This window comes from Cavia porcellus, unplaced genomic scaffold, assembly GCF_034190915.1.
Source record: "Cavia porcellus strain 051 isolate PalLab524CR breed Dunkin Hartley unplaced genomic scaffold, mCavPor4.1 scaffold_25, whole genome shotgun sequence".
In the NCBI taxonomy this organism is placed as follows: Eukaryota; Metazoa; Chordata; class Mammalia; order Rodentia; family Caviidae; genus Cavia; species Cavia porcellus.
In genome coordinates, this window is record NW_026947508.1 from 36,280,661 (window position 1) to 36,303,036 (window position 22,376).

The window sequence follows — 22,376 nt, forward strand, 5'->3', positions numbered from 1 at the left end:
TTACCAAAGGGAAGCAGTTGGCTGTTCATCACTAGGCATGTCAACAAGACTGCTGACCTGTTGGACACTACTGCAAGGCAGGGCTTACTGGGGTGAGGGAGGGCTCCAACCAAAGTACTTACATCTGTCATTCCGATCCTCTGGGCTAGATGAGGCTTCCCGATCAGAAATGAGGCCAGAGACAGCAAAAATCTTCTTCCCAGTGTCATCAACCTTAAGTGAACCGGGAGAGCTAGATGGCAGCTGTGTCCCAAAGTCATATTCCTTGCCATCTGCATCTGAGAAGCGCAGGTGGGGAGACTCTGTGTCATGGCAGTTCTTAAGTCGCTTGGCTGGTGTAAAGGCTGACTGATAGCTTTCCCGGTCCTCAGTGGAAGCAAAGGGACGGAAAGCTCCTACACCACTATGATTCAGCATGCTGATTGGGGTGCAATCTAGATTAGGGGGAGCAAACTGAGGGTGGAGGTGTAATAAGGAGGGGGGGAAATCACGATTGGCAAAAGTGCCTGGCACCCCACCCTGCCGGTGGTACATAGAGGCAAAGGTGTAGGAGCCATTGGTGAAGGGAATGTGCACATCCTTGTCTACTGAGACAGGTACACCGAAGGGTCGAGGCTGTTGACAAGGGATGGAAGCATCCCGGCTGGCCTCAGCCGTGGATGCCAAGACCATCAGTGCTGGGGATGCCAGAGGGTTGGGGAGGTAGGATGAGTTCTCCATCTTGAAGGCTGCCCGATGTAAGTCCATCGGAGTCTCTTTCAATGGCTGGCGTCACACAAGAAGCAGTCTTCCCTGGGAGGGAGGCCTGGTCGGCGCCTTGGAGCAGGGCGGGGATGTTACTGGGGAACCATGCCCTTCTAAGACCTGCGGATACAGCAAAGAGAAAAAAAGAAGGGGAGGGGGGAGACAGTCAGGGGGAGAAAAAAAAGGGAAACCCCAAGTGATTGAAACACCATCCTTCTGGCTTACAGATACTTGGGCAAGAGACACCACAGGCTTTAGGAGCCGGTGGGCAGCAGCAGCAGCAGACCATTTTCATTCGGGAAAATCAATAGACAACTTACTGTGATGTACGCGTAGCTGACTTTGGTCCCTACACGTTCCGGGTGAAATGCGCCTGAGCCCAGCAAAGAAAAAAATCATAAAACCTCCAAATACAATATTCCCGGAGCAAATGAGCTTTGGAGGGCCGAGTCACCGAACAGTGGGGTGGAGAGTATCTATATTTTAAAGAGCTTCCACCTGCATATATTCCTTCAGGCTGGCCTGATTTTCTGATACTCTGTTCTACCTACCTATCGTCACATCTGCATTCTCTTTTCATTTCCCTAACAACACTCTGTTGTGAAAAATTTCCTACATTAACACATTGAGACCAGGAACATCTGTACGTAGTACACATATACATAGTACATGTGGCTAAATTACATCCACCGGCACATACATAAACATACACCTTCATGTACCATCTCAGACTGTTTCCAAAAAGTGCTATGTGAACATGCAGCAGCAGCATTTTTTTTTGCACACACAAGCTTCTACTATAATCACACAAGCTTCCTATTTCTCTTTTCTGAGAACAAACAAAGCTTTCATCAATAAAATGCCTGGCATCTCTGACAATATTTAAAAATAAAATGGATGTCTTTGGCATGTGCTCTCTAGAAGCATCTGTCTCCCAGGAGCAGCAAAGAATGAATCAGTAATTTTAGTTACTAATGCACTCACTCTTACATAGATTTGAAAACTAACTTGGACTTGCCATTAGTATCTAGAGTGAAATACTAAAATTTCTGACTTATTTTGCTCTGCTAATTGACCCAGTCAGAGCTGATGTCCAGTAAAGGCCCCCAGAATAAACTGGAGTTCAGAAAGATGCTTGTTGTTTCCCTTGTAAGTTTATGTTGTACATTTTCATAACCATTAAATCGGTTTTAAAATGTATATTGAGTGGAAGGTGGCAGAAGAGTTATGCATCAAAAGTCAGAATAATATAAGGTGAATATTAGGACTTACTAGCTTCAAATAGAGACACTAAATAGAAACTGAATGAAACTCAAACCCCAAATCACCATCTGCTACAAATTATAACCTTTAGATTGAGAGTCAGAAATAAAAATGATCCCCTCCCTCTAAAAGCCCACTTCCATAATGGAATATCTGTGGTGTTCCCTCAAATAGAGAATCTTTAGCTAAACTGCAGATGAATTCTCCTGATTTAATGCAGTGCAAAGAGAGTATTTCCTTCTCCCATCCTGTAGCAGACGTGTCAATGGCTGTTATTAATTGGGAAGATGAGTGGACACCATCAAACTGCTTCCTCATTTGGCATCTTTCCTTATAGACATCATTGCTAAATTACCAGATTATGTATCTCACATTAACGGATTTTTCTCTCTTCCAAATTTTAAATAACTTTCCTGTCAAGTTATAGCAGTGTAGGGAATGATCTGCCAAGGAGAGCCAGTTAGCCTGACAAGGCTGGGAATCCTGTTCTTGGCTGTTTTCAAGTCAGATTAATGGTCAACAACATGGATGCTCTGCAAGTGAGTCCAGGGCTGTTCCAAGGGTTCGAAGCAGGTCTTTGCAACAGAAATAAATAACCACATATCTATCGACAAGCTATAGTCTCCGAGGGCAGCTGAAGAAAAGACAAACGTAATACACTGGGGACCAAGGGAGGAATGTTTGTCCCCAAAAATAACTCCCCCTAGGATTCACTTTCTATTTTTACTTCCTAGATCATCTCATTATGTTAAATGAGTTTCATAAATTAGTAATCTGGTGACAGCACCGGACACTGTAACGGAACAGTGAATTACTTGAAGCTGCTTATTCATTTGAAAACTTTATTGTACTGAAAATAAATCAACAATATTTTGCCAGATCGCATCTCTTTTACTCCACTGTGAGGGTGTTGGTCTCTGTGGGAGAGGAGGGGTGATCCCCTCCCCATTAACAACCTGTATAGATGAGGCTTCAGCAGACCACAGTCATTATGAAAATCTATAGTTAATACACTCCCAATGTCAAAATGTCATGGGTTTAAACACAGAACCCAAAATAAGAAAACTAAGTGACCCTCTTAATTAAAAAAATATGGATTGTAAGATAATCAGCTTGATGGAGCATTTGGGTGACTGTAAAGAACTGGGCAAAGGGAAAGTAAGTAACTGTTACTTTTCTGCCTCTATGCTGATTTTTTTTAATTTAGCACTTCGTGCAAATCCAGATTAAAATAACTCCAGCTATTGATCTGAGCAGTGGAATTGACATTAATTTTAGTTCACTTCTCACTTTGCAAAGGGATCAATAGGAAGTAATAACAGCTGACATCCCCGCTGAAAGGAGGAGAAAGAAGGGCTGAAGACAGAAATCGAAAAGCAACCAAATAAATCATCAGCTACTTTTCCACAGCATCAGACAAACTCTAAACAGATTGCAAAAAGTCTTTGTTGAATTAACTAAACAAGGAGGAGGGATCAATCCACGAAGCTAAATAAATTGTCTGGCAGGTGGTGAGGTTGGTCAGAATGACCATCAAATATTGAGTTTTAAAATTTTCAAATCCTTGACGTGATGGGTTTGGTTCATTTCTGTATGTGTGGGAGTTTGTTTGTTTCTTAAATCACACAGCCGACCCTGGTTTATAGAGATTACAAAACGCCAGCTAACTGAATAATTAGTGAGATTACTAATTGCGTGGTTAAACATGCCACAACCAAGACAAATGAAACGAAGAAGCCAGCTTTTGGAACGTGAAAATGTCTGAGGCTGGGTAGATGCGCAGCGCTCTGCGCTCTGCCGCGCGAACTAGCCACTTTCGCGCTGAAAAACAGAAAGCCAGACAGAAACTCCCAGAGACTAGGCTGTCTTCCACCCAGGCCCTAGGTCTGGGCTTCCTGACCTGCGCCCGGATCGGCCCAGGAGGAAGCGATGTGGCTGCAGCTGCAGTTGGAAGCCGAACTCACTTGCAGAGATGACTGCCACAAAGCGAGCTGCAAGGGCTGTTTCCCGGAGCCGAGCTCAGGGCGCCCACCAAACTGCGACTTTGCTGGCAATTAAAATGCACACACAACACTCCTCTGCTTATAACAACAGGTGACATTTTTGTGGTCTCTGAACCGTTTCCAAAAACCAGGATTTAAAAATAATAGAACAAATCAAACGATATTTTCCCTTTGCATAAAAAAACTTTTAAAAAATTAACAGGCAACTTAAAAAGCAAAGAACAATGGCAAGTGAGGCCAGAGTGGTGGGGGATTGTGAAGAAAGCAGGAAAAAAAATTTTTTTTTAAGTTCACAGACTTCATCCTTGAACGAAATTCTCTGCACACCAAATGCCTGAGGGCGGGGGTATGTGGAAACACCGCCCTACCAGAAATTTTATCACCATATGCGAGAACTCAGGGAGCGTGGAGCTAACAAGGTTCTCGGGCTGTGGCCGACGCCTCCAGACCACTCGGTATCGGTCCTACATGTGGACCCAGTCCCCGACCCTGGATGGCGAGACAGACGGGCGGGTCCCGAGTGCCGGGCTGCCCGCTGAGAAGCGGGCACAGAACTCAGCCAGGAAGAGCCTCGGCCCGGAAAAAACAACCTTCAGGGAGAACGGAGGACGGAGAAGTGAAGGCAAAATCTACATGGACTTGGGGCCACGTTGCACCGGGCCCACCTCTCTTTGGCCTAAGCTCTCCGGCTTTCAGCTGCCTTCTGCAGAGAGTACTTTAGGGCTCCACAACCTCCGAACCAAACGATCCGCTTTAACTTTGGAGAACCGCGGCCCGGGTCCGAGAAGAACCAAGCAGCGCGCGGGCCGGCCCGGGGCTCGGAGCAGCCCGCCTCCCACCCACGCGCAGGGCCTGAGCCCCGGGCAGCCCCGCCCCGCCCCGCGGCCACTGGGTCCCGCCGCCCGGCGCCGCCGCCTCGGTGGGCAGCCGCGGGCTCCTGCACGCCGCGCCCCTGCCCGCGGCCCGGGGCGTGCGTCGGCCCTCCGTTTTCCCGGCTGGGGGACAGGGGCGCGGCAGGGAGGGCGCCGCCAGCGCCGCCACCCCTCGGCTCCAAGAACAGGTGTGCGCCCCGCCGGCCCGTCGGTCTCCCGCGGCACACCGCGCCCAGTCCTTCTCCTTCCCCGCCTCGCCCCGGAGCGCAGCGGGCGCACTCACGCCACTCGTGCGGGCTCCTGGCGGCCGGGAGGGATCCCAGCGGAAGACGCCCTCTGCTCGGCGCTTTCCCTCGACGCTCTCTCCTCTCCGCCTTTCCCCCTTAGCTCCTTTCCGCTTTGCGGGGATGGCCGCGCAGGGCGGAGGGGGAGGAGGAGACCAGGCGAGGCGCGGGTCCTGGCCCGTTCTGTCCCCGGTCCCCCAGCCCTGCTCCAGCTTTCCCGCGGCCCGCCCTTTTTCCTCTTTATTTTTCCTTTCTCTCCTCATTGCCCCTCAAGCTGAGGCCAGAGTGGGGGCGAAAGACAAGAACGCGGCGGTGGGCATCGTGGGGAGACAGCGCTCTTATCTTTCCTCTCCGCTGTCTCTGGGACACGGAGATGGTTCAGGCGAGAGACCCAGGGACCCCCGGGTCCCCAGACAGGGTTGCGCCCCAACCCGTTGGCCCTGATCCTGTGCACCCACTCAGACGATACGCACCCGGCTAGGGGCCCAGGCCCCTGCCCTCGGCTAGAGCGGTGGCCGGGACCCAAGAAAGCAGTGCTCTCTTAACGGGAAATGAGCGCTCGTCCCTGCCTCTACGTAGTCAGAGACCTCGCGCTCCCGGGGCTCCCGCACGCCCTGGCTGGCCAGAGTCAGCACAGCCTCGCACGGGCTCCCAGCGCAGGGATGACCCCCGCATCCCCTCGGACGGCCTCGCCACCGTGGGCGGCCTCGTCCGAGGGGCCACACGGAAGCTCTCCGCCCAACTTTGTTGTGCTCTGGAAGAAAAGGCTTTCTCTTACAAAGCACAAAGGCGAAACGCCCAGGCCGAGCCCTGAAAAGCCCCGGGCTGGGGGGTTGGGGGGCGACTGGAGCTCCGGAGCGCGGTGGCGGGCCGGACTCCGGGAGGAGAAGCTCGCTGGGCCTCGGCTGGCCAGCGCAGCGGCAAGTGGGTGCAGGGCTGCAGCGACAGGCGTGCATGCTGAAAAGTTTTGTTCTCAAGTCGGAAGGAGAGAAATTGTTACTCAGTTTAAGGCAAGTCTAAAATTAAAATAATAATAACAACAACAATAATAATATAAAAAGAGCAAGGTGTCTGGGTCTACACGATCACCCTCCCGCTTCGCTCTTTAGAATCGTTGCGGGTGGGGGGGGGTGTCCACCCCAAATCCCGAGAGACTCCACAGTGGAGCTGCTCTAAGGCCAGGGCGGCGGGGCCCAGCGGAGCCGAGAGTTTCCCGCTTGCATTTAGAACGGTCCACTTCTCTAGCAGCACCTGCTTCCTTCCTGCCCACTGATCACCTCCACTCCGCCTCTTCCATCCACACCCACTGCCCTTAGGAAAAAGGCAGCGGAGCCTCCGGGGGCCTAAAGGCTCCCCAGCCTCTCCTCGGGATCCCCACCGGGCCGGCAGTGCGCTGTGCTGCGCGGCCTGGGTCGCTTCTCAACGGACTGCCCCTGTCCTCTCCCACCCGCCGCTCGGGCTCTCCACTGGGTACCACCCTACCCCAACCCCGCCGGAGACCACCGCGGGGCACACCGGGGAGCCAGCAAGGGGACACGCTCGAGATCGACCCAAACAAAGTGTGCGGGGGGCTCATTAGAAGATGGAGAAAAGAAGTCCTGTGCCTGTCTCTCCGGTGTCCCCTCGTCCTCCCTCCTCGTCCAATTCCCGCGTCTGGTCCCTCCCCCCTCAACCCCCCCCCCAAATAAAACACATTAAGGAAAACTCCAGACGGAAAGTTTGAGCGCTGCAGCGCACGGAGCGCCGGGCGCCGACGCCAGGCTCGGTCGCGCGGGTCCTGACTCGCGGGTGCGGGTCCCAGCCCTCGCCCCACGGCGGGGGAGCCGCCCGGATCCTGCGAGACGCACCCGAAAGTTAGCAGGTCCCCGAGCAACCTGCGCCTGCCTCCCACCCCTCTCGTGTACGCACACCCCTCCGCACCCCTTCCTGCTCTCCATACTTGCCGTGGAAATTCCTGGGATGAACGTGCGCACTTTTCAGGGCACCGAGAGCAGAAGACCGGGAGCGCGGCGCATGGGAAGTCCCGGGCTCGCGGAGCCGGCGGCGGCAGCGGCGGCGGCGGCGGCAGCGGCAGGCGGCTGGCCCCGGGTGTGTGCTCGCGAGCTGCTTGGGATTGCATGTACAGAGCCCGAGACTCGGATGGAGTGAGAGAAGGAGCGGTGCTGCCTCTCAGCGCTGGCTCTAATCAGTGAATGAGCCTCCACTCTCCCAGGGACTCGGAGGCACACACACGGGCGCGCGCGCACACACATACACACGCACACATTCTCTCACACTCGCACACACACAGGCACTCTGAGAACGGAATACATTAGGGCACTAAGGGACTCTGGGAAATGGAGTCCAGGCCAGGGCACTGCTGAAGAGCAGACCTGCTAGCCCTCGAGGAGGGGCTTAGGGGTCCTGCGGTCGCCAGACTGCGAAAATAAGGGCTTTTCCTGTCCTTTACAACTCTCCTCCTCACCCGCGGCCCTCGCCCCAGGCTTTTGGAGCTCTTCAGGCTCTCTTGAACGAAAGTGATGACGAATACATGGAAAGATCTTTAATAAGAGGGACACTCAGAGCTGCTAACTGATCCCAAGAGCCGGACTCCCTCCTAAACTCTCCCCTTTCCCAGAAAGTATTGCTGTTTTCTTCTTGGAATGACTCTGAATCTTTGCCTATAAGAATAAAATAGCAAATGAATATGAATTAATAACTTTTAGAGAGAGTGGAGAGGACCTAGTTTACTATTCAATTGAGAAAAAGATTTTCTATTGGTTCCCTCTAAATTATTTGTCGCGAAGTGTAGAAAGATAAGAAGGGGAATGAATAGAGAAGTAACACTTCTGATAGTCTTCTAGGAGGAGCCAGGTTATGGAACTAAATACTTTTACATTATCTTGTTTAATCTTAGGTTAATTCTGGAGATAATATTATCACTGCTTTATAAAAGAAGAAATAGAGGCTGAAAGTGTTTGGCATTTGACCCACGTGAAGATGGTTAATAAGTTTAGGACAACACGTAGTTCTACCTCTGAAAGCAAAGCACAATTAATATATGCCCTGATTTAAGTCATTACTTTGTGGCTCAGTTTCTAAAACTTCTGATTTCTCATGAGTAGAGAAAAAAAAGTCTCCCCTCCTCAGGAGTGATAATAGTGATAATCCACCCTGCAAAGAAATGTTTTGAATTACAAATTTAATAGAATTCAATAGAATTTTTAATAGAATGAAACCTAGTTTCATTCCAAAATATTATTTCCTCATCGATTTTTTATGCTTATTAACATCTAAACATCATGCATGCTTAAGTAGATGGATACTGCTTATATTTAAAATTTTTAATTAGCAACTTTTAAAATAAATGGTTGAGTCACCTGGAGTTCAATGATTATGACTACTTCTGCTTCTACAATTCATAGGATTAGTGTTGTTTGTTTAGGAACTTTGAGGCCTTTATCCGTGTTTAGCCATTGACTCATGCACCGGCATTTATCATGTTAGGCGCTATTCTTTTGACGAGATTGTGTTTTCCTGCTGGGTTTTAAACTGCATGTGGGTAAAAACTGTTTGCTTTATTCAACCTTAACTCTTCAGTACCTTACCATGTCAGTCTCTTAGTTGAATAAATAAAATGAAGCTATAAAATGAACAAACAAAATCCTGTCCCTGAAGAGCTCAACATCCAGTAGAGGAGACAAAGAAAGAGTTAGAAATCAATTTGATGACTCTTATAATTAGGGTGACTCTATAATTTATTAGGTCTCACTGAGACAAGTTTGGTCATAAAAGGGTCACCATTCCTAATTATGCTGGGATGATAGGTGTAAATAGGGAGCATCCTGGGCCAAGTAAGTTAAATGGTCACCCTAGGAACTGAAGGTGTTTCGCTCATTCATTTAATAAGCATTTATTAAGCACACTCATGTGATGTTTTAAAAGAACTGCAAGCCACTTGCTTTCCCTCAGAATTGAAGTATGAGGCTTTGAGCATCAAGAAATAGCAAAAGTGGGCCAAATCACAAAGGACCTTGTATACTGTATTAAGCTAAGTGGACTTTATTCTGGAGATGATGAGGTGTTTTTACAGGTGTGACATGGCAGGATTTCTGTATTAAAACAAGCACTGGTTTCTGGGTGGGCAGGGCAGAGGTAAGATAAGAAGCAGAGAGACTGATTTAAAGTCTGTTATAGGTAACTCAGTTAAGAAATAGTAGGCCCTGAGCCAAGGTACTGTAACAGTAGGAATGGAGAGGAGCAGACACATTGCAGTGACGGTTAAAAGGTAGTAGAATCAACTGGATTTAGTTACTTTACTAGGGTAGATGAAGGGGGAAGAAAGATCCTATATAAACCCTAAACAAAATTTTATTATTTATAGCAAAAGATGTTATCTGTAATTTAATGGTCATCAATTGTGAGATGCTTCTTCAAATCAACTTACAGAATTCCCAAAAGTTCAATGTACATTATCAGAGGTACGTGATACAAAGATAAGAACTTTTATGTCAATGTTCAGGCCAGACATTTTTAACTGCTACCATATGCAATGGTCTTTATTAGACTCAAATACTTACAAACTAGAAAAAATAAAGACTATAGAAATAATTTTAATTCTATAGAATAAATTCTATAGAAATAATTTAATGAATAAAATTCTTTTTCAGTGGTACTGGGGATTGAACCTAGGGCCTTCACGCTGAGCTACAACCCCAGCCCTTTAAAAAATCTTTAAATTTGAGCAGAGTCTCACTAAGTCATTAAGTTGCCCAGGCTAGGCTGAAACTCATGGTCCTCCTGCCTTAGCTTCATAGATTACTGGAATTATAGGTATGTTCCACTATGCCTGGTTTACATAAAAAAATAAAATGCAAGATCTCCACAAAGTCATAGCAAAATTACACAATGCACAACTGAATATGTAATACCTCGCTTATTCACAGATCATATGTCCAGCAATCTCAGCTATCCAAAACACAATGAAGCAGGAAATAGGCAAAAAGAGTCCCAGAATAGCCAAAATAAACATTACAAAGCCCCTGCACAAAAGTTAACACATTTTACTCTTAGGAGAATTCCACAAGCCTTCACTCAGAGCCGATTTACTCTTTCTTAGGTACAATTCTAATAAGCTTGATTATTTGGCTTTCCCATTTACAGCTGATTAAGATTGTCAAATTAAAAGGGGGCAGCCTTTAAAAGAATGAGATAGACTTAGATGTACTGACATGGAAACACGCCTGATACCGTCAGGTGGGAAGTAAAACAAGGCAGAGAACAGTATGTACAACACGATTTGATGTTCTTATATACAGATATATACACGCATCCACAGAAGGCGGCCTGTAGAAATATACTTTCAGTTGTTCATAGTGGTTGTGTCTAGAGAATGTGAGTATGGTGTCAGTGAGTGTATGGGAGGGGGCAGGAATGAAGGGAAAATTTTGACTTTTTACTTCATACATTTCTGTTTGTTTCTAATAAGTCTACATTAGTTTTATAATTTTAATATCCCTTACAAGGTTTTTAAGAGCAACAAAGTGTAGGGTTAGATCAAGCACACGAACAGTAAGAAGTGGTGGCTATAAAAGCAAGCATGAGAAGACAAAAGCCAGAAGAGAGTACAGTTATTTGGAGTAGAGGCAAAAAAAGTTCTACCCATCAGCAGCCATAAAGTTACACATTCCAACCCAGCAGAACCCTAATGCTTTCAGGGATAAGCACCAGGGTACACATTATGCTTAGACTATTTGACTTAGGAGAGCAAGCAATTGTGTAACATCTTTAAAAAATTCCCATCAAAATGAAGATTCTGATATTTTAGGAAGTAAACTTCAGTTGTCTGAAAAACACACCTCTGTTGGATATATCAGCCCCCGGGGATAAGTAAAAACCGTATTACTTTATAAAAGAGCAGAAATGATATGGAGAGGGCTGGGTGTGGTGGCATATGTCTGTAATCCTGGCACTCAGCAAGCTGAGGCAGGACTGTTGTGAGTTTTGGACCAGCCTGGGCTACAAAGTGAGCTCAAGTCCAGCCTGAACTGCATGGAAAGACCCTGTCTCAAAAAAAAAAAAAAAAAAAAAGATATGGGGTAGGAAATGGTCTACAAATTCAACATTTGACAAACATTCATTGTCTACCAAGTAATAGTCACTAAAAATACAAACCTAAATTTAAAAACAGTCCCTGTCCTAGATGAACTTACAGACTAGCCCCAGAGAGGGATAAAAACCAAGAGCGAATGGTAGAGTGTGAGCAGTGCTGTCATGGACAATGTGAGTAGAGGGTGGCAGAACCACAAAAGAGGAGGACAGAACTGCCTGACTATTCGGAAAGCGGCTTCGACGTGAGTGGGGATTCACAAACTAACTTCCATGTGCATTGCCATCTATGTGTTTAGACGTGACCACTGCACGGCATAATACTTAAATTAGGGTTTGAAGGTTAAAGGCTAAAAAAACAACAGAGCACTCCTGGAGGAGAATAAATATGCAAAGGTGCAATGATATGAATTTTCCTGGCATATTTTGGCAGTATGTCTCAAGTTTTTCCATCAGAGAGCAGGGATGGTGGGTTGTGATGTCTAAGCCATTTCAGACTTGCCATTAGCTCAAAATGTTATGTGCCCTGTTTTATCTGAATGATGAATGGAAGTGCTATCTTCAACTCCATGACTGTGTTACAGTATAAAACCATGTTTTAAGTTATTATTTTATAGGACTGAGTTTCAGAAGGACGCATCACCTTTATGCAGTACTTTCTGATATCCCTTGTATAATACTAGCTAGCCCTAACTTCTTCCTAATTTGAAAAACAAAGACATATAAAAGGGTAGACTGGAAAAATAGGTTGATGGATTGCATTGGGTCTTATTTGTCCCAGTAAGCAACTTCCAATGTCCAGCTCACCCCTGTTCATCCCTGAAGACTCTGATTAGGCATGATCTCCTCTAAGAACCTCCTCTGCCCAGCAGCCCTGTCTTCTCTTCAACCCTGTTAGCATAACGCCCATGATTTATCTGTCTATTCCTCACACGGCATTGGAATGTTGGGTTAAGCTTTCAAGCTCCTCTACTAGGTTGATGGGTAAAAGTAGAATTCTGGCTTAGTTGTTTTGTGTGAAACAAATTTGATACTATAGATACTGGTATCTATTAGCATGTATTGCTTTAAATAAGAGAACAACATTACCTGGTTTTGACTCTAAGCTTCCTGAAAGAAGGGAGTGCTTGCTTATCATAATATCCCAAAGACTTAATATTTATCTGAAACCTCACCACAGGTGATTGACAAATGTGGGGAAACACTCAGACTGCTTCAAAGCTCAGGGGCATCTAAGGACACCAGAACACATGACCCTGCTTGTCTAACACTGGCACCCAGTGGGATACAGTTATGTAACCATGACAGCACAGGTAAATATACATGTGCTAGTTGTGGCATTATACAAGAATGTAAATAGGAGATAACAACCTGCATAAGAATTATACAATATTGCATCCATGCACCTATAAAAGTCTCAAGTTTATCTCTCTTTATGGCTGAGTAGTATTCCATTGCATAAAAATATCGGGTTTTTTTTTTTATGCATTCCATAGTTGATGGGCCTTTGGGTTATTTTCAAGATTTAACTATTATAAATTGTGCTTATGTAAACATGGGTGCACATATATCACTGTGGCATGATGTTTTTAATTTTTCTGGGAAGATAGCCAGAAGGGGACTAGCTGGGTGGGATGGGACCTCTAATTCCAGTTTTTTTAGGAATTTCCACAGTAGTTGTGCCAGTCTATACTTTACCAACAGTGGAGAAGAATTTCCCCCCACTACAGTCTCCCAACATTTGTTATTGGCTGATTTCTTTATCATGGCCATTCTTTCTGAGGTGAGATGGAATCTCAGTGTTGTTTTAATTTGCATCTCTTGGATGACTACTGATGTTGAACATTTTTTCATATATTTATTTGCCATTTATATTTCAACTTGAGACCATACTCACAAGTGAAATAAATCAGACTAACATGTATAAACATGTAACATGTGAAAGTATAAATATAGTTCTTTTTTTGGAAACAAGAATAAAACTCGGGACCTCGAACTTGCCAGGCAGGCGCTGTGCCACTGACCTATATCACTGGTCTAAGTTTAAAATGTCAATAGATATTGTTAAGTGGGAAGAAACTGTGCAAAAAGAAAAAGGAGGGCTGGGGATTTAGCTCAGCGGCATAAGTGCCTGCCTTGCAAGCAGGCAGTCGTGAGTTCGATCCCTGGTACCGATAAAAACGAAAAAGACAAAAAAAAAAAAAAAAAAAAAAGAAAAAGGAACTAGGATGAGTGAAAGGGGAAAAGTAGTACGGAAAAGGAAAAAATGCAAGTCAGTTATACTGTTAGTGTGTCTTAGTTCATTAAAAAGGAAGGTTTAAGCTAATGTCAATTGAAGAAATTTTTACGCCCATATCTTGAACCCTGGGCAACTACTTTAAAGACAACAACATGTAATGTGTTAACTTACATGTAATGTGCTATTCTCCTGTTATTTTGTTAAGAAATTTTGTTTTACTTTTTCCTATAAAATTAAAAAAATAATTATCCAGTGAAGATGTGGGCAGCTCTCTTGTTCTCTGGCTCTTCTGCTCGGCTCTGTCTGCTCCAAGCAGCTTGCTGCTGTTACTGATGTCTTGCACATGTGTGTTCTTTAACCTTGGGACCTCACCCATGAAAATCTCCCTTGGGCCCCCTGAGCGGGCCAACAACAAATACGCAATGAATGAATGAGCAGCCAGTAAACCTCCCAAGACAAAAATGATCTGATCTGATCAGGATGTAGAAAAATAACTCTAGAGAAATGTTAAACGTAGATCAGAGAGGAAAAGGTTGGAGACAAAGAAAGGAGTGAATAAAATTAAAAAAGAAACATGGGACATATGGGTAAGACAGCCCCTTATCTTAGTGTTTTTCTAATTGGCTAATTTGATTAGGTGTTTTTATTTGTTTTACAAAGCTGACCTTTTATTCTTTTAGGATTTCCTGATGGAAGATATTCAGTTACCTTGTTCAGGAAGTCTTCTTTGACCCCAGCCCCCACCCGGCTGGTGCGTCGTGTGCAGCAGGAGGTCACTGAGGGCCGTGGCTCCGGCTCTCTCATCTCAGTATCTCCAATGCCTAGGACATGCCTGCTCAATAAATGTTTGCTGAATGAATGAACACATAAATTGATCTATTAGTATACTGTACTCAAGCTCTGACCAAGACACAGAGGACCTAATGATCCCCAGTGTGCAGGTTTCTGGATACAGGAAACAGAATAAATAAAGCAAGACTAGATCTGGAGGTACACCTATTCCACAGGTAACGCAGGGTAAATTTCTCTCTCTGACCCCTCCATCCTCATTCTGAAGAATAACTCTCATTGAGTGAAAATCAATAAAAGTCATTTTAAGGGAAGTAGGTTTAGAAAAAGCTCTGAAGTAGGAGAAAGGAGGAGGGGAACTTCAACCAATTTGGACTTTTTTTTATCAGAACTTGTAAGCTCAAAAAATGCCTTTAAGAAAATAAAACGTCTGTTTTTTTCACATTTTCTTTCAAAAGAAATCCCTCTTACACAAATCTACAGTCTTTTAAAAAAGATTTCCAGTTTTATAACTCAAAGAGAAAAAATAAATTCACCACAGAAATAACAAATACTCCTTTTTTAAGACTGATATTAGCAAGAAACTTACTTCAGCAGTAGCAGACAGCTCTGAGACTTTCTACTACTGTGAATACGGAGGTCAGCTACCCAGCAATCTAGCAACAAATATTGACTGTGGCCATTATGAATAAGCCACTAGAAAGAAGCTATAAAGATGCCTAAACTACTCCTTCCCAAAAAGGCACAAGGGGTATTTCTATCCTCCAGGAAGCTGGTGGGCTTGCGGTGCTAACTCATAATCAAAAGAAAGGTTAAACAAGACCCAATTCGATTATAGTGTAGATGAAATATATCCAGTAAGTACTAAATTACTGAAAGATTTAAAAGGCCAGAGAGACTATGATGGCTTGAGGTACCCTAATCGTTTTGGTACAAAGTGAGATTAAATTAAGGCATTTTAGAAGATAAAATTTCAATATTGGAAGATGGAAAGTATCACAAGGATAATGCCCATGGTATGGCAGGGAATGGTCTATTCAAGCATGGCAGCACAAAGAATATTTGCATGGCAAGCGATATCAATATTTGAGATGATGCATATAATCATAGTTAAGAACAACCGGAACGGGCTGCGGATAAGCTCAGCAACATGGTGCCTATCTAGCAAGCGTGAAGTCCTGACCTGAGTTCAAGTTCCAGTTCCCTCCCCGACAGGAAAAAAAAAAAAAAAAAAAAAAAAGAACACTGGAATTAGAGTGGATTTGAATCTTGTTTCTTCCATTTATGGGGGTAATGTAACTTTGACATATTTATCTTCTCTGAAACTCAGTTTACAACCTCAAAGTGGAGACAATGTTAATGCACCTGCTACATAACAGTGGTGTGAAGATTAAGTGAACGTTTCTCATCATAGTTGTTGGCAAACAATAAATATGCCATAGGTGATAATTGTATACTAGCCCTTCTGATTGCAAACTGTGGTTTAAAATTTCTAGAGGTTGAGAAAAAGAATTTTATTTAACAAATGTAGAATAGAACACGCTTGTATAGAGCAGATACCAGCTTATTTGCTTTTACTCTATCCAGTTAAACAGTGATTTCTATTTGGAGCAAGATTTGTGCATCTCCTTTGTTTGTTACTGAATCATCCTTCTTTCTCTGAATCCCTCTCACTTCCATTATCATTCTCAAGCTTCTTCTGAACAACAGAACACTTCTTGGAAAAAGTAGGTCTGTGCAGATTTCAGATTGTGCTACTCGCATTTGCTCAATCATTGATGCTATAAATCTACAGCACCTCTGTGTGTCTGAGGTGTTAAAAGTTGTCAGGTGGAAACTACTTCAACTTCCCATCCCCTTTGTGTACTTGTTCCTCTTTCTCTTGTTCTCTGCTGCTGCAGAGAAGGGAGAAGCCCTCCGCCTATCAGAGGCTGAATCCTTCACTTGGGATTTAGAGGCCTGGTCTTATTTGGGGCCTTTGCACTCATCCTGTTACAGTTTCTGACCTCTTCCTTCGGAATGACTCTGTTCTCTTATTCAGTCCTTAAACACACTCAGGTGTCCCTCAGAAAAGGAAAAAAAAAAGGGAAGAAATTTCATAGTCCTTTATCCATAGCTCATCAGTTCTTATGTTCTTGCTTTTTCTTCCAGCTAAATTTGTGGAAAGTATTGCTTTCACACACCCAGTGGTTCAAGACGGAAGTTTGAAAAGCATCCTGACCATCTATCTTCACCACTCATGACAAATCAATTATTAATTTTGTCATAGTGTTTTGGTATTCTTTCTCTTCATTTTTACCAGTATCATCTCTTACTTAAATTATTTAAATAATCTTCTTTTAAAAAGAACCTAGCTGGGTATGGTGGTGTATAGCTCAAGAGGCCGAGGCAGGAGAACCACTGTGAGTTCAAGGGCAACCTGGACTACATTTTTAAGGCCAGCCTGTACTACGTAGTGAGACCTTGTCTCAAAAAAACAAACAGCCAGGGCAGACCATGTGGGGTCCAGGAAAAGAGAAGCCAGTCTGTTGTTCCTGTGAGTCAGCAAAGGACATGCTGGGTCTGCGAAGAGCACATCAAGCAGCAAGTTTGATTTTCACATAAACTGTGCAAAACAGGTGGGGCCCAAGAAGAGAAGCCAGATTGCCTTTCCTGAGAACCAGCTGGGCTGAGAATCAAGACCCCCACTCCTACTGCTGTAAGCAATTGGCTGGTTTGGAGGACAGGCTGAGCTGATAGTAACCAAGGTACAAAAACAACTAAATGCTTGTATCGTTTGATTGACTTTGCAGGACTAAGGCCTGTAGTCTAAGCACCTGTTAGGAGGATGACAGTGTGCAATATAACAAATATGGGAGATTTCCTTCTGTCTTGCTTTTGAAATCCAATATTATTCTCACTGTTTTGTTTTTTGTTCTGATTTTTGTTCTGTTTTAGTCAATGCTCTGTTTCGAATGGTTTCATTCTATTTTGTTTTGTTTGATTTTACTATATCTGAGGAAACGGACAACTACTGTGATGATAACAAGATATATTATGGCAGCCATTGTTGATGACCTATTGTCCAGTTTTGAAGTTAGGTACCACCTTCACTGCTTTGTCTTGATTAGTTTTATTCTGTTCTGTAATGTTGGGTTTCATACCCCTTAAAATAAAAAAAAGTTGAAAAAAACCCAGCCAAGTGTGGTGGCACACGCTTGTCATCCCAGCACTCAGGAGGCGAAGGCGGCAGAATCATTGTGAGTTCGAGACCAGCCTGGACTACAAAGTGAGCTCAAGGCCAGCCTGAACTGCATAGAGAGATCCTGTCCAAAAAGACAAAACGAACAACCCTCCCACCCCTGCCAACCCAACAACAACAGCAAAAAGAACCTATATCACTCTCAGTGTTTAAATCATGGATGTCCATTGACTTTGGGGTAAAATCCTAAATCCTCCATAAGGTCTACAAGGTCTCCTATGTTCTTACTGCTACCTGAATTTTCAGCTTAGTTTTATGTCCCTTTACCTGCTTTTCCCTTTTCTCTAGCCATACTGATCTCTTCTCAGTGCCTCAGTTTATCTCTTTCCTGCTTACTTTCCTACAAGGCCTCATTATGTAGTTTAGGTTGGCCATAATCTCATTTAACAGCCCAAAGTGGCCTTGAACTCATAGCAATCCTCCTGCCTCAGCTTTGGAGTGCTAGGATTACAGGCTTGCATGACCATGCCCAGCCAGCCTCCCACTTTTTTTCTTTTTGTACCAGGGATTGATCACATGACCTTGTGCTTGCCAGGCAGGCACTTGTGTCACTGAGCCATATCCCTGGCCCCCACTTTCTTTTCTTCTGTCAATCTCTACCCATCACCCAGCTCCCCCCATTCATCTCTTTGAGTTTTGGTGTATCCATCCTGCAGTAGGAAGAAGAGCTGAGTGGTTCCCCATTTATATGTTCACACACTGCCCTACACTTTCTTCAGTTTCATTTTTTCTGCTTTCCAGAATAGTCTATAAACTCCAAGAGGACAGGAGACAAGCTTGTCTTGCTAATCAATGCATTCCTGGTGCACAGCATAATATGTAGCAAATAGTACATATTTTAAATGATTTCATAGACAGTTACAGCCCAAGTTTATCTTTACTTCTGTAAAGTCTTCTTTGAATTATGCATGCAGATTCAGTAACTTCCATACTCACATCACTTCTGTACCCAAGATTCCACCTCTGTTTTTGCACTTAATATACTGTATTGTGATTATTTATTTGTACATAAAATTCTCCTTCTAAAATATAAGGGTCTTGTGTATCAAAATTGTGTTTTATTTATTTTCTTTTTAACTCCTAGCACATTACCTGGTGTCTGGCACAATGCTAATGTTCAGTAATGGTTTATAGAACAGAATTGATCAACTCTGCCAACTGACCAGGTAAGGGATCTGAAGGAATATGGAAGGCCATTGATAAGCCCGGAAGTGTGGCCTAGCCTTTGATAAAAATGAAAAGTTGCTAAAGAAGGTCGTTTAGAAAGTAAATATATCCAGTTCCAAGCATAAATACTGATTTTAGTAATAGTGAAGCAATGTTTTTTTATTTTTATTTATTTATTTATTTTTGAGACAGTCTCACTATGTAGTGCAGGCTGGACTTGAACTTGCTTATGTGGCCCAAACTGGCCTTATACTCACAAACTCAAGGCAACCTTCCTGTTTCGGCCTTCTGAGTGCTGAGATTATAGGGCATGTACCAGCACTCTGAGAATAATGATGGGTTCTTGAAAAGGAAACCCTGAAAGTAACTCCCACTGCAGGAAGCAATAGAATACATTCTAATTTGCTTTAACCAGTTCCATTTTATACCATTGTCCTAAAAGCATTGATGATACTTGTCTCCTTACACTCTCAAAAGTGCCCACATAAGTTACATGGGCAGAAAGCCACATGAAGCTGAAAAATTTGAGTGTCTAAGGGCAAAAATATTTAGGAGGGCCAGGGATATACTCAGTGGCACAAGTGTCTGCCTGGCAAGCACAAGGTCCTGAGTTCAATTCCTGACACACACAATAAAAAAACTTAGGAAAAGAGCTTAGTAAGGTAATAGGATGATTTCAAATTAAAAGGATATGCTAATCTGAATGATATTATATGAAAAGCTAAATATGAAATAAAACAGGTGTTCTGTTAGCCACTTGTGATGTCACTTAATTCTCACCAAGACTCCTGGTATGTAGGCTTCTTCACTCATATTTTACAAATACAATAATTGAAGCTCAAGTCAGTTAACTAGCTCAGAAAGCTAGCATTCAGGCATGGTGGTACACACCTGTAATTTTAGCACTTGGGAGACTGAGGCAGGAAGATTGCCATAAGATTGAGGCCAGCTTCAACTACATAGTGAGCCCCTGGCACAAAAAAAGAAAGAAAGAAAGAAAGAAAGAAAGAAAGAAAGAAAGAAGAAAGCAAGAAAGAAAGGAAGAAAGAAAGAAAGAAAGAAAGAAAGAAAAACATAGCTAAGGAAGTAAAACTAATATAAATAAATTGAAAAAAATTCAAAAGGAAGTCACTGGGTCACTGGGAGGTCCTATCTCTGGTACTCGCAAGTGTTTTGCATGGTACCCATATGACACTTTCCCTATTACAGAGGGCAGTACCATTATCACGATTCTTCACTGTATCTTGTGGAATAAGTACTCACTATTTCTTGCAGCAGTGAACATTGTTGTGAGACCACCCTTCTTTTCTGAAGAAAAGTAATTTCAGGAAGTAAGATCAGCAAAATGAAAAACAGATATTTCCAAAACAAGACACATTTGGCTTCAAAACAATCTGAATATAGTGAAAAAGAAAATATGTAGGTACAAAAGGAAGTCAATTTTGGACATGATGCATGTCAGGCTGGATGTGGTGACGCATGCTTATAAACTCTAGCAATCAGGAGGCTGAGGCAGAAGGATTGCTGCGAGTTTGAGGCCAGTCTGGGTTACATAGTGAGTTCGAGACTAGCCTGAACTACACAATGAGATCCTGTTTCAAGGAAAAGAAGATGTAGGAAGGGGATAACCTAAATAAAACCCCTAAATCTTTGTGCACAAGTGAAAACTACTACAAAAGTTGAATCAAGGCAAAGCAGTGGTGTGACACAATGAGAGAATGTGCAGAAGGAGCCAGGTGAGACAAGGCATGTAAGCACTTTGCAGGAATAACTTCAAGTTCCTAACTTGGAAAACACGTTGACTCTGGTGATGATTCCTTCAAAGTGAGTGAAAATTGCATTTTAGCAGTAAATATCTCTGAATTTTCCCCAAGAGCTAAATAAGTCTCTTTACTGTATAATAATAGTATTCTCACTTTTTACTGCCTCCTTCTTATAGTGAGGCATAATAAGCAATTATACTTCAGCTCTGCTGCATCTTTTCTTCTCTTTCTTCTGAAGACCGGAGGGAGACGAATGCAGCAGCACATATGCAGTTAGAATTTCACTTCATGACAACCAGTTTTAAGAAGCATTTTGTAAGAATGGTCCATATTTTAAAATGCATTTGGTGTATTTATCTTTCCATGCAAAACGTATGGAATAACAAAGTATATGATTTACCGAAGTTCCACAACTAGTCAATGTCTTCATTTCTTATTTACAGGCTTATACATTTTATTCCTCATGCATGCACGCTGAGCTACACACCAGACCCTGATAGTCATTTTTCAAAATCTCTATTGCAAGAGTTTATTGGTGAAAAATTCTACACAAAGGTGAGGTAGGTGTTACTAAGGTTTGGTTTTTAAATATTAAATCTATATTCAAATCATAATAGTAGGTAAACAATTAAAAATGTCTTACTCCTTTCCACTTTTTAAAAATAATCTAACATCTTATTGAATAAAGATTTATGAAGCTTAAGAGTTTGCAGAAGTGCTAGCAGTCAAGTTAAGGTGTATTTAAGTAACATTCAAATTGTAGGATCTCTTACTAACTTATATGGTAGTTAAGCCATAAACATTTGTTTATATGTGTCAAAGATTATACTAGGCTGTGTAAGAGTAAAATGAAGTACTATATTTTATCAAATTAAGGAGATTCTGGACTATAAAAGTATCCCAAGATTAGAGTTGCTAAAATGTGGGAAAATATGCATTTTAGAGTTGATTATATGCAGGTAAAAAAAGGTTCCTACACTGAGAAAATAATGAAAGATATCCCTAAAAAGTACCAAGTGAATAGTAAAGACAAAAATGTTCTCAGAAATTCAGTAGAACAAGAGGTTTACAAGGAGCTGAGAGTGGTGAGGAAAGTACACTATGTATGATACTGTCCCTATTTTTCCAGTGTTTTTTCTATTGATTCTATAAGATATTGGCAAGGAAAGTGTGAATCAAAAAGCTTTAGATAGCCAGGTGTAGTCATGTGTGCCTGTAATCCTAACACTCAGGAGGATGAGGCAGGAGAATTGCCATGAGTTTGGGGTCTATTTGGGCTACGTAGTGACTCCAGGCCAGCCTGAACTACACAGAGAGACCTTGTCTCAAAAAAAAAAAGCTTTATACTTTATTTCTTTAAATTCTATTTTGTTATGACTTTGGGATTCTATCGTTCTATCTATGTAAAATCATTTCATGTTGAAATTTAGTCTAACAAAATTACTTAAAAAATTAGACCATACATAATATGTAATATGGTAAAATAAGAATGAAATCTAGGATAAATCACTAAACCATTCAAATTTTAAATCTTGCACAGCAAGGGAAACAACCAACAGAGTGAAGAGACGACCTATAGAACAGGATAAATTTTTGCTAGCCATTCCTCAGACAAAAGACAAATATTTAAAATATATAAAGTATTCAAAAAATTGGACCCTCAGATTAAAAGACCCAATTAAAAAAATAGGCAACTAAAATGAATACATACTTCTCAAAAGAAGTACAAGTGGCCAATAAATACATGGAAAAACGTTCAGCATCATTGGCCATTTGAGAAATGCAAATAAAACAGCACTGAGATTTCATCTTACTCCAGAATGAATGGCTATCTTCAGGAAATCAAATAGTAACAAACACTGGAAAGGCGGTAGGGTGACAAAGGAACCCTTCTTCACTGTTGATGGGTTGTATAGCCACTATG

General features: G+C 43.0%; 1 protein-coding gene across 2 annotated transcripts in view; it reads right to left on the reverse strand.

The window, feature by feature from the left end:
* Window positions 1-7,359, reverse strand: part of Rnf220 (ring finger protein 220) — a 225,331-nt gene extending 217,972 nt beyond the window's left edge. The window contains exons 1-2 of one of the 2 annotated variants that reach the window (XM_013157968.3): window positions 7,110-7,359; window positions 123-864 (exon numbers count right to left, since the gene is read on the reverse strand). In XM_013157968.3, the coding sequence (XP_013013422.1) occupies window positions 123-747 (625 nt within the window). In that variant the 5' untranslated portion in view covers window positions 748-864; window positions 7,110-7,359. The remainder of the gene's footprint in view (window positions 1-122; window positions 865-7,109) is intronic. The other variant, XM_003461885.5, reaches the window with a different exon arrangement.
* Between the last annotated feature and the right edge of the window lie 15,017 nt (window positions 7,360-22,376).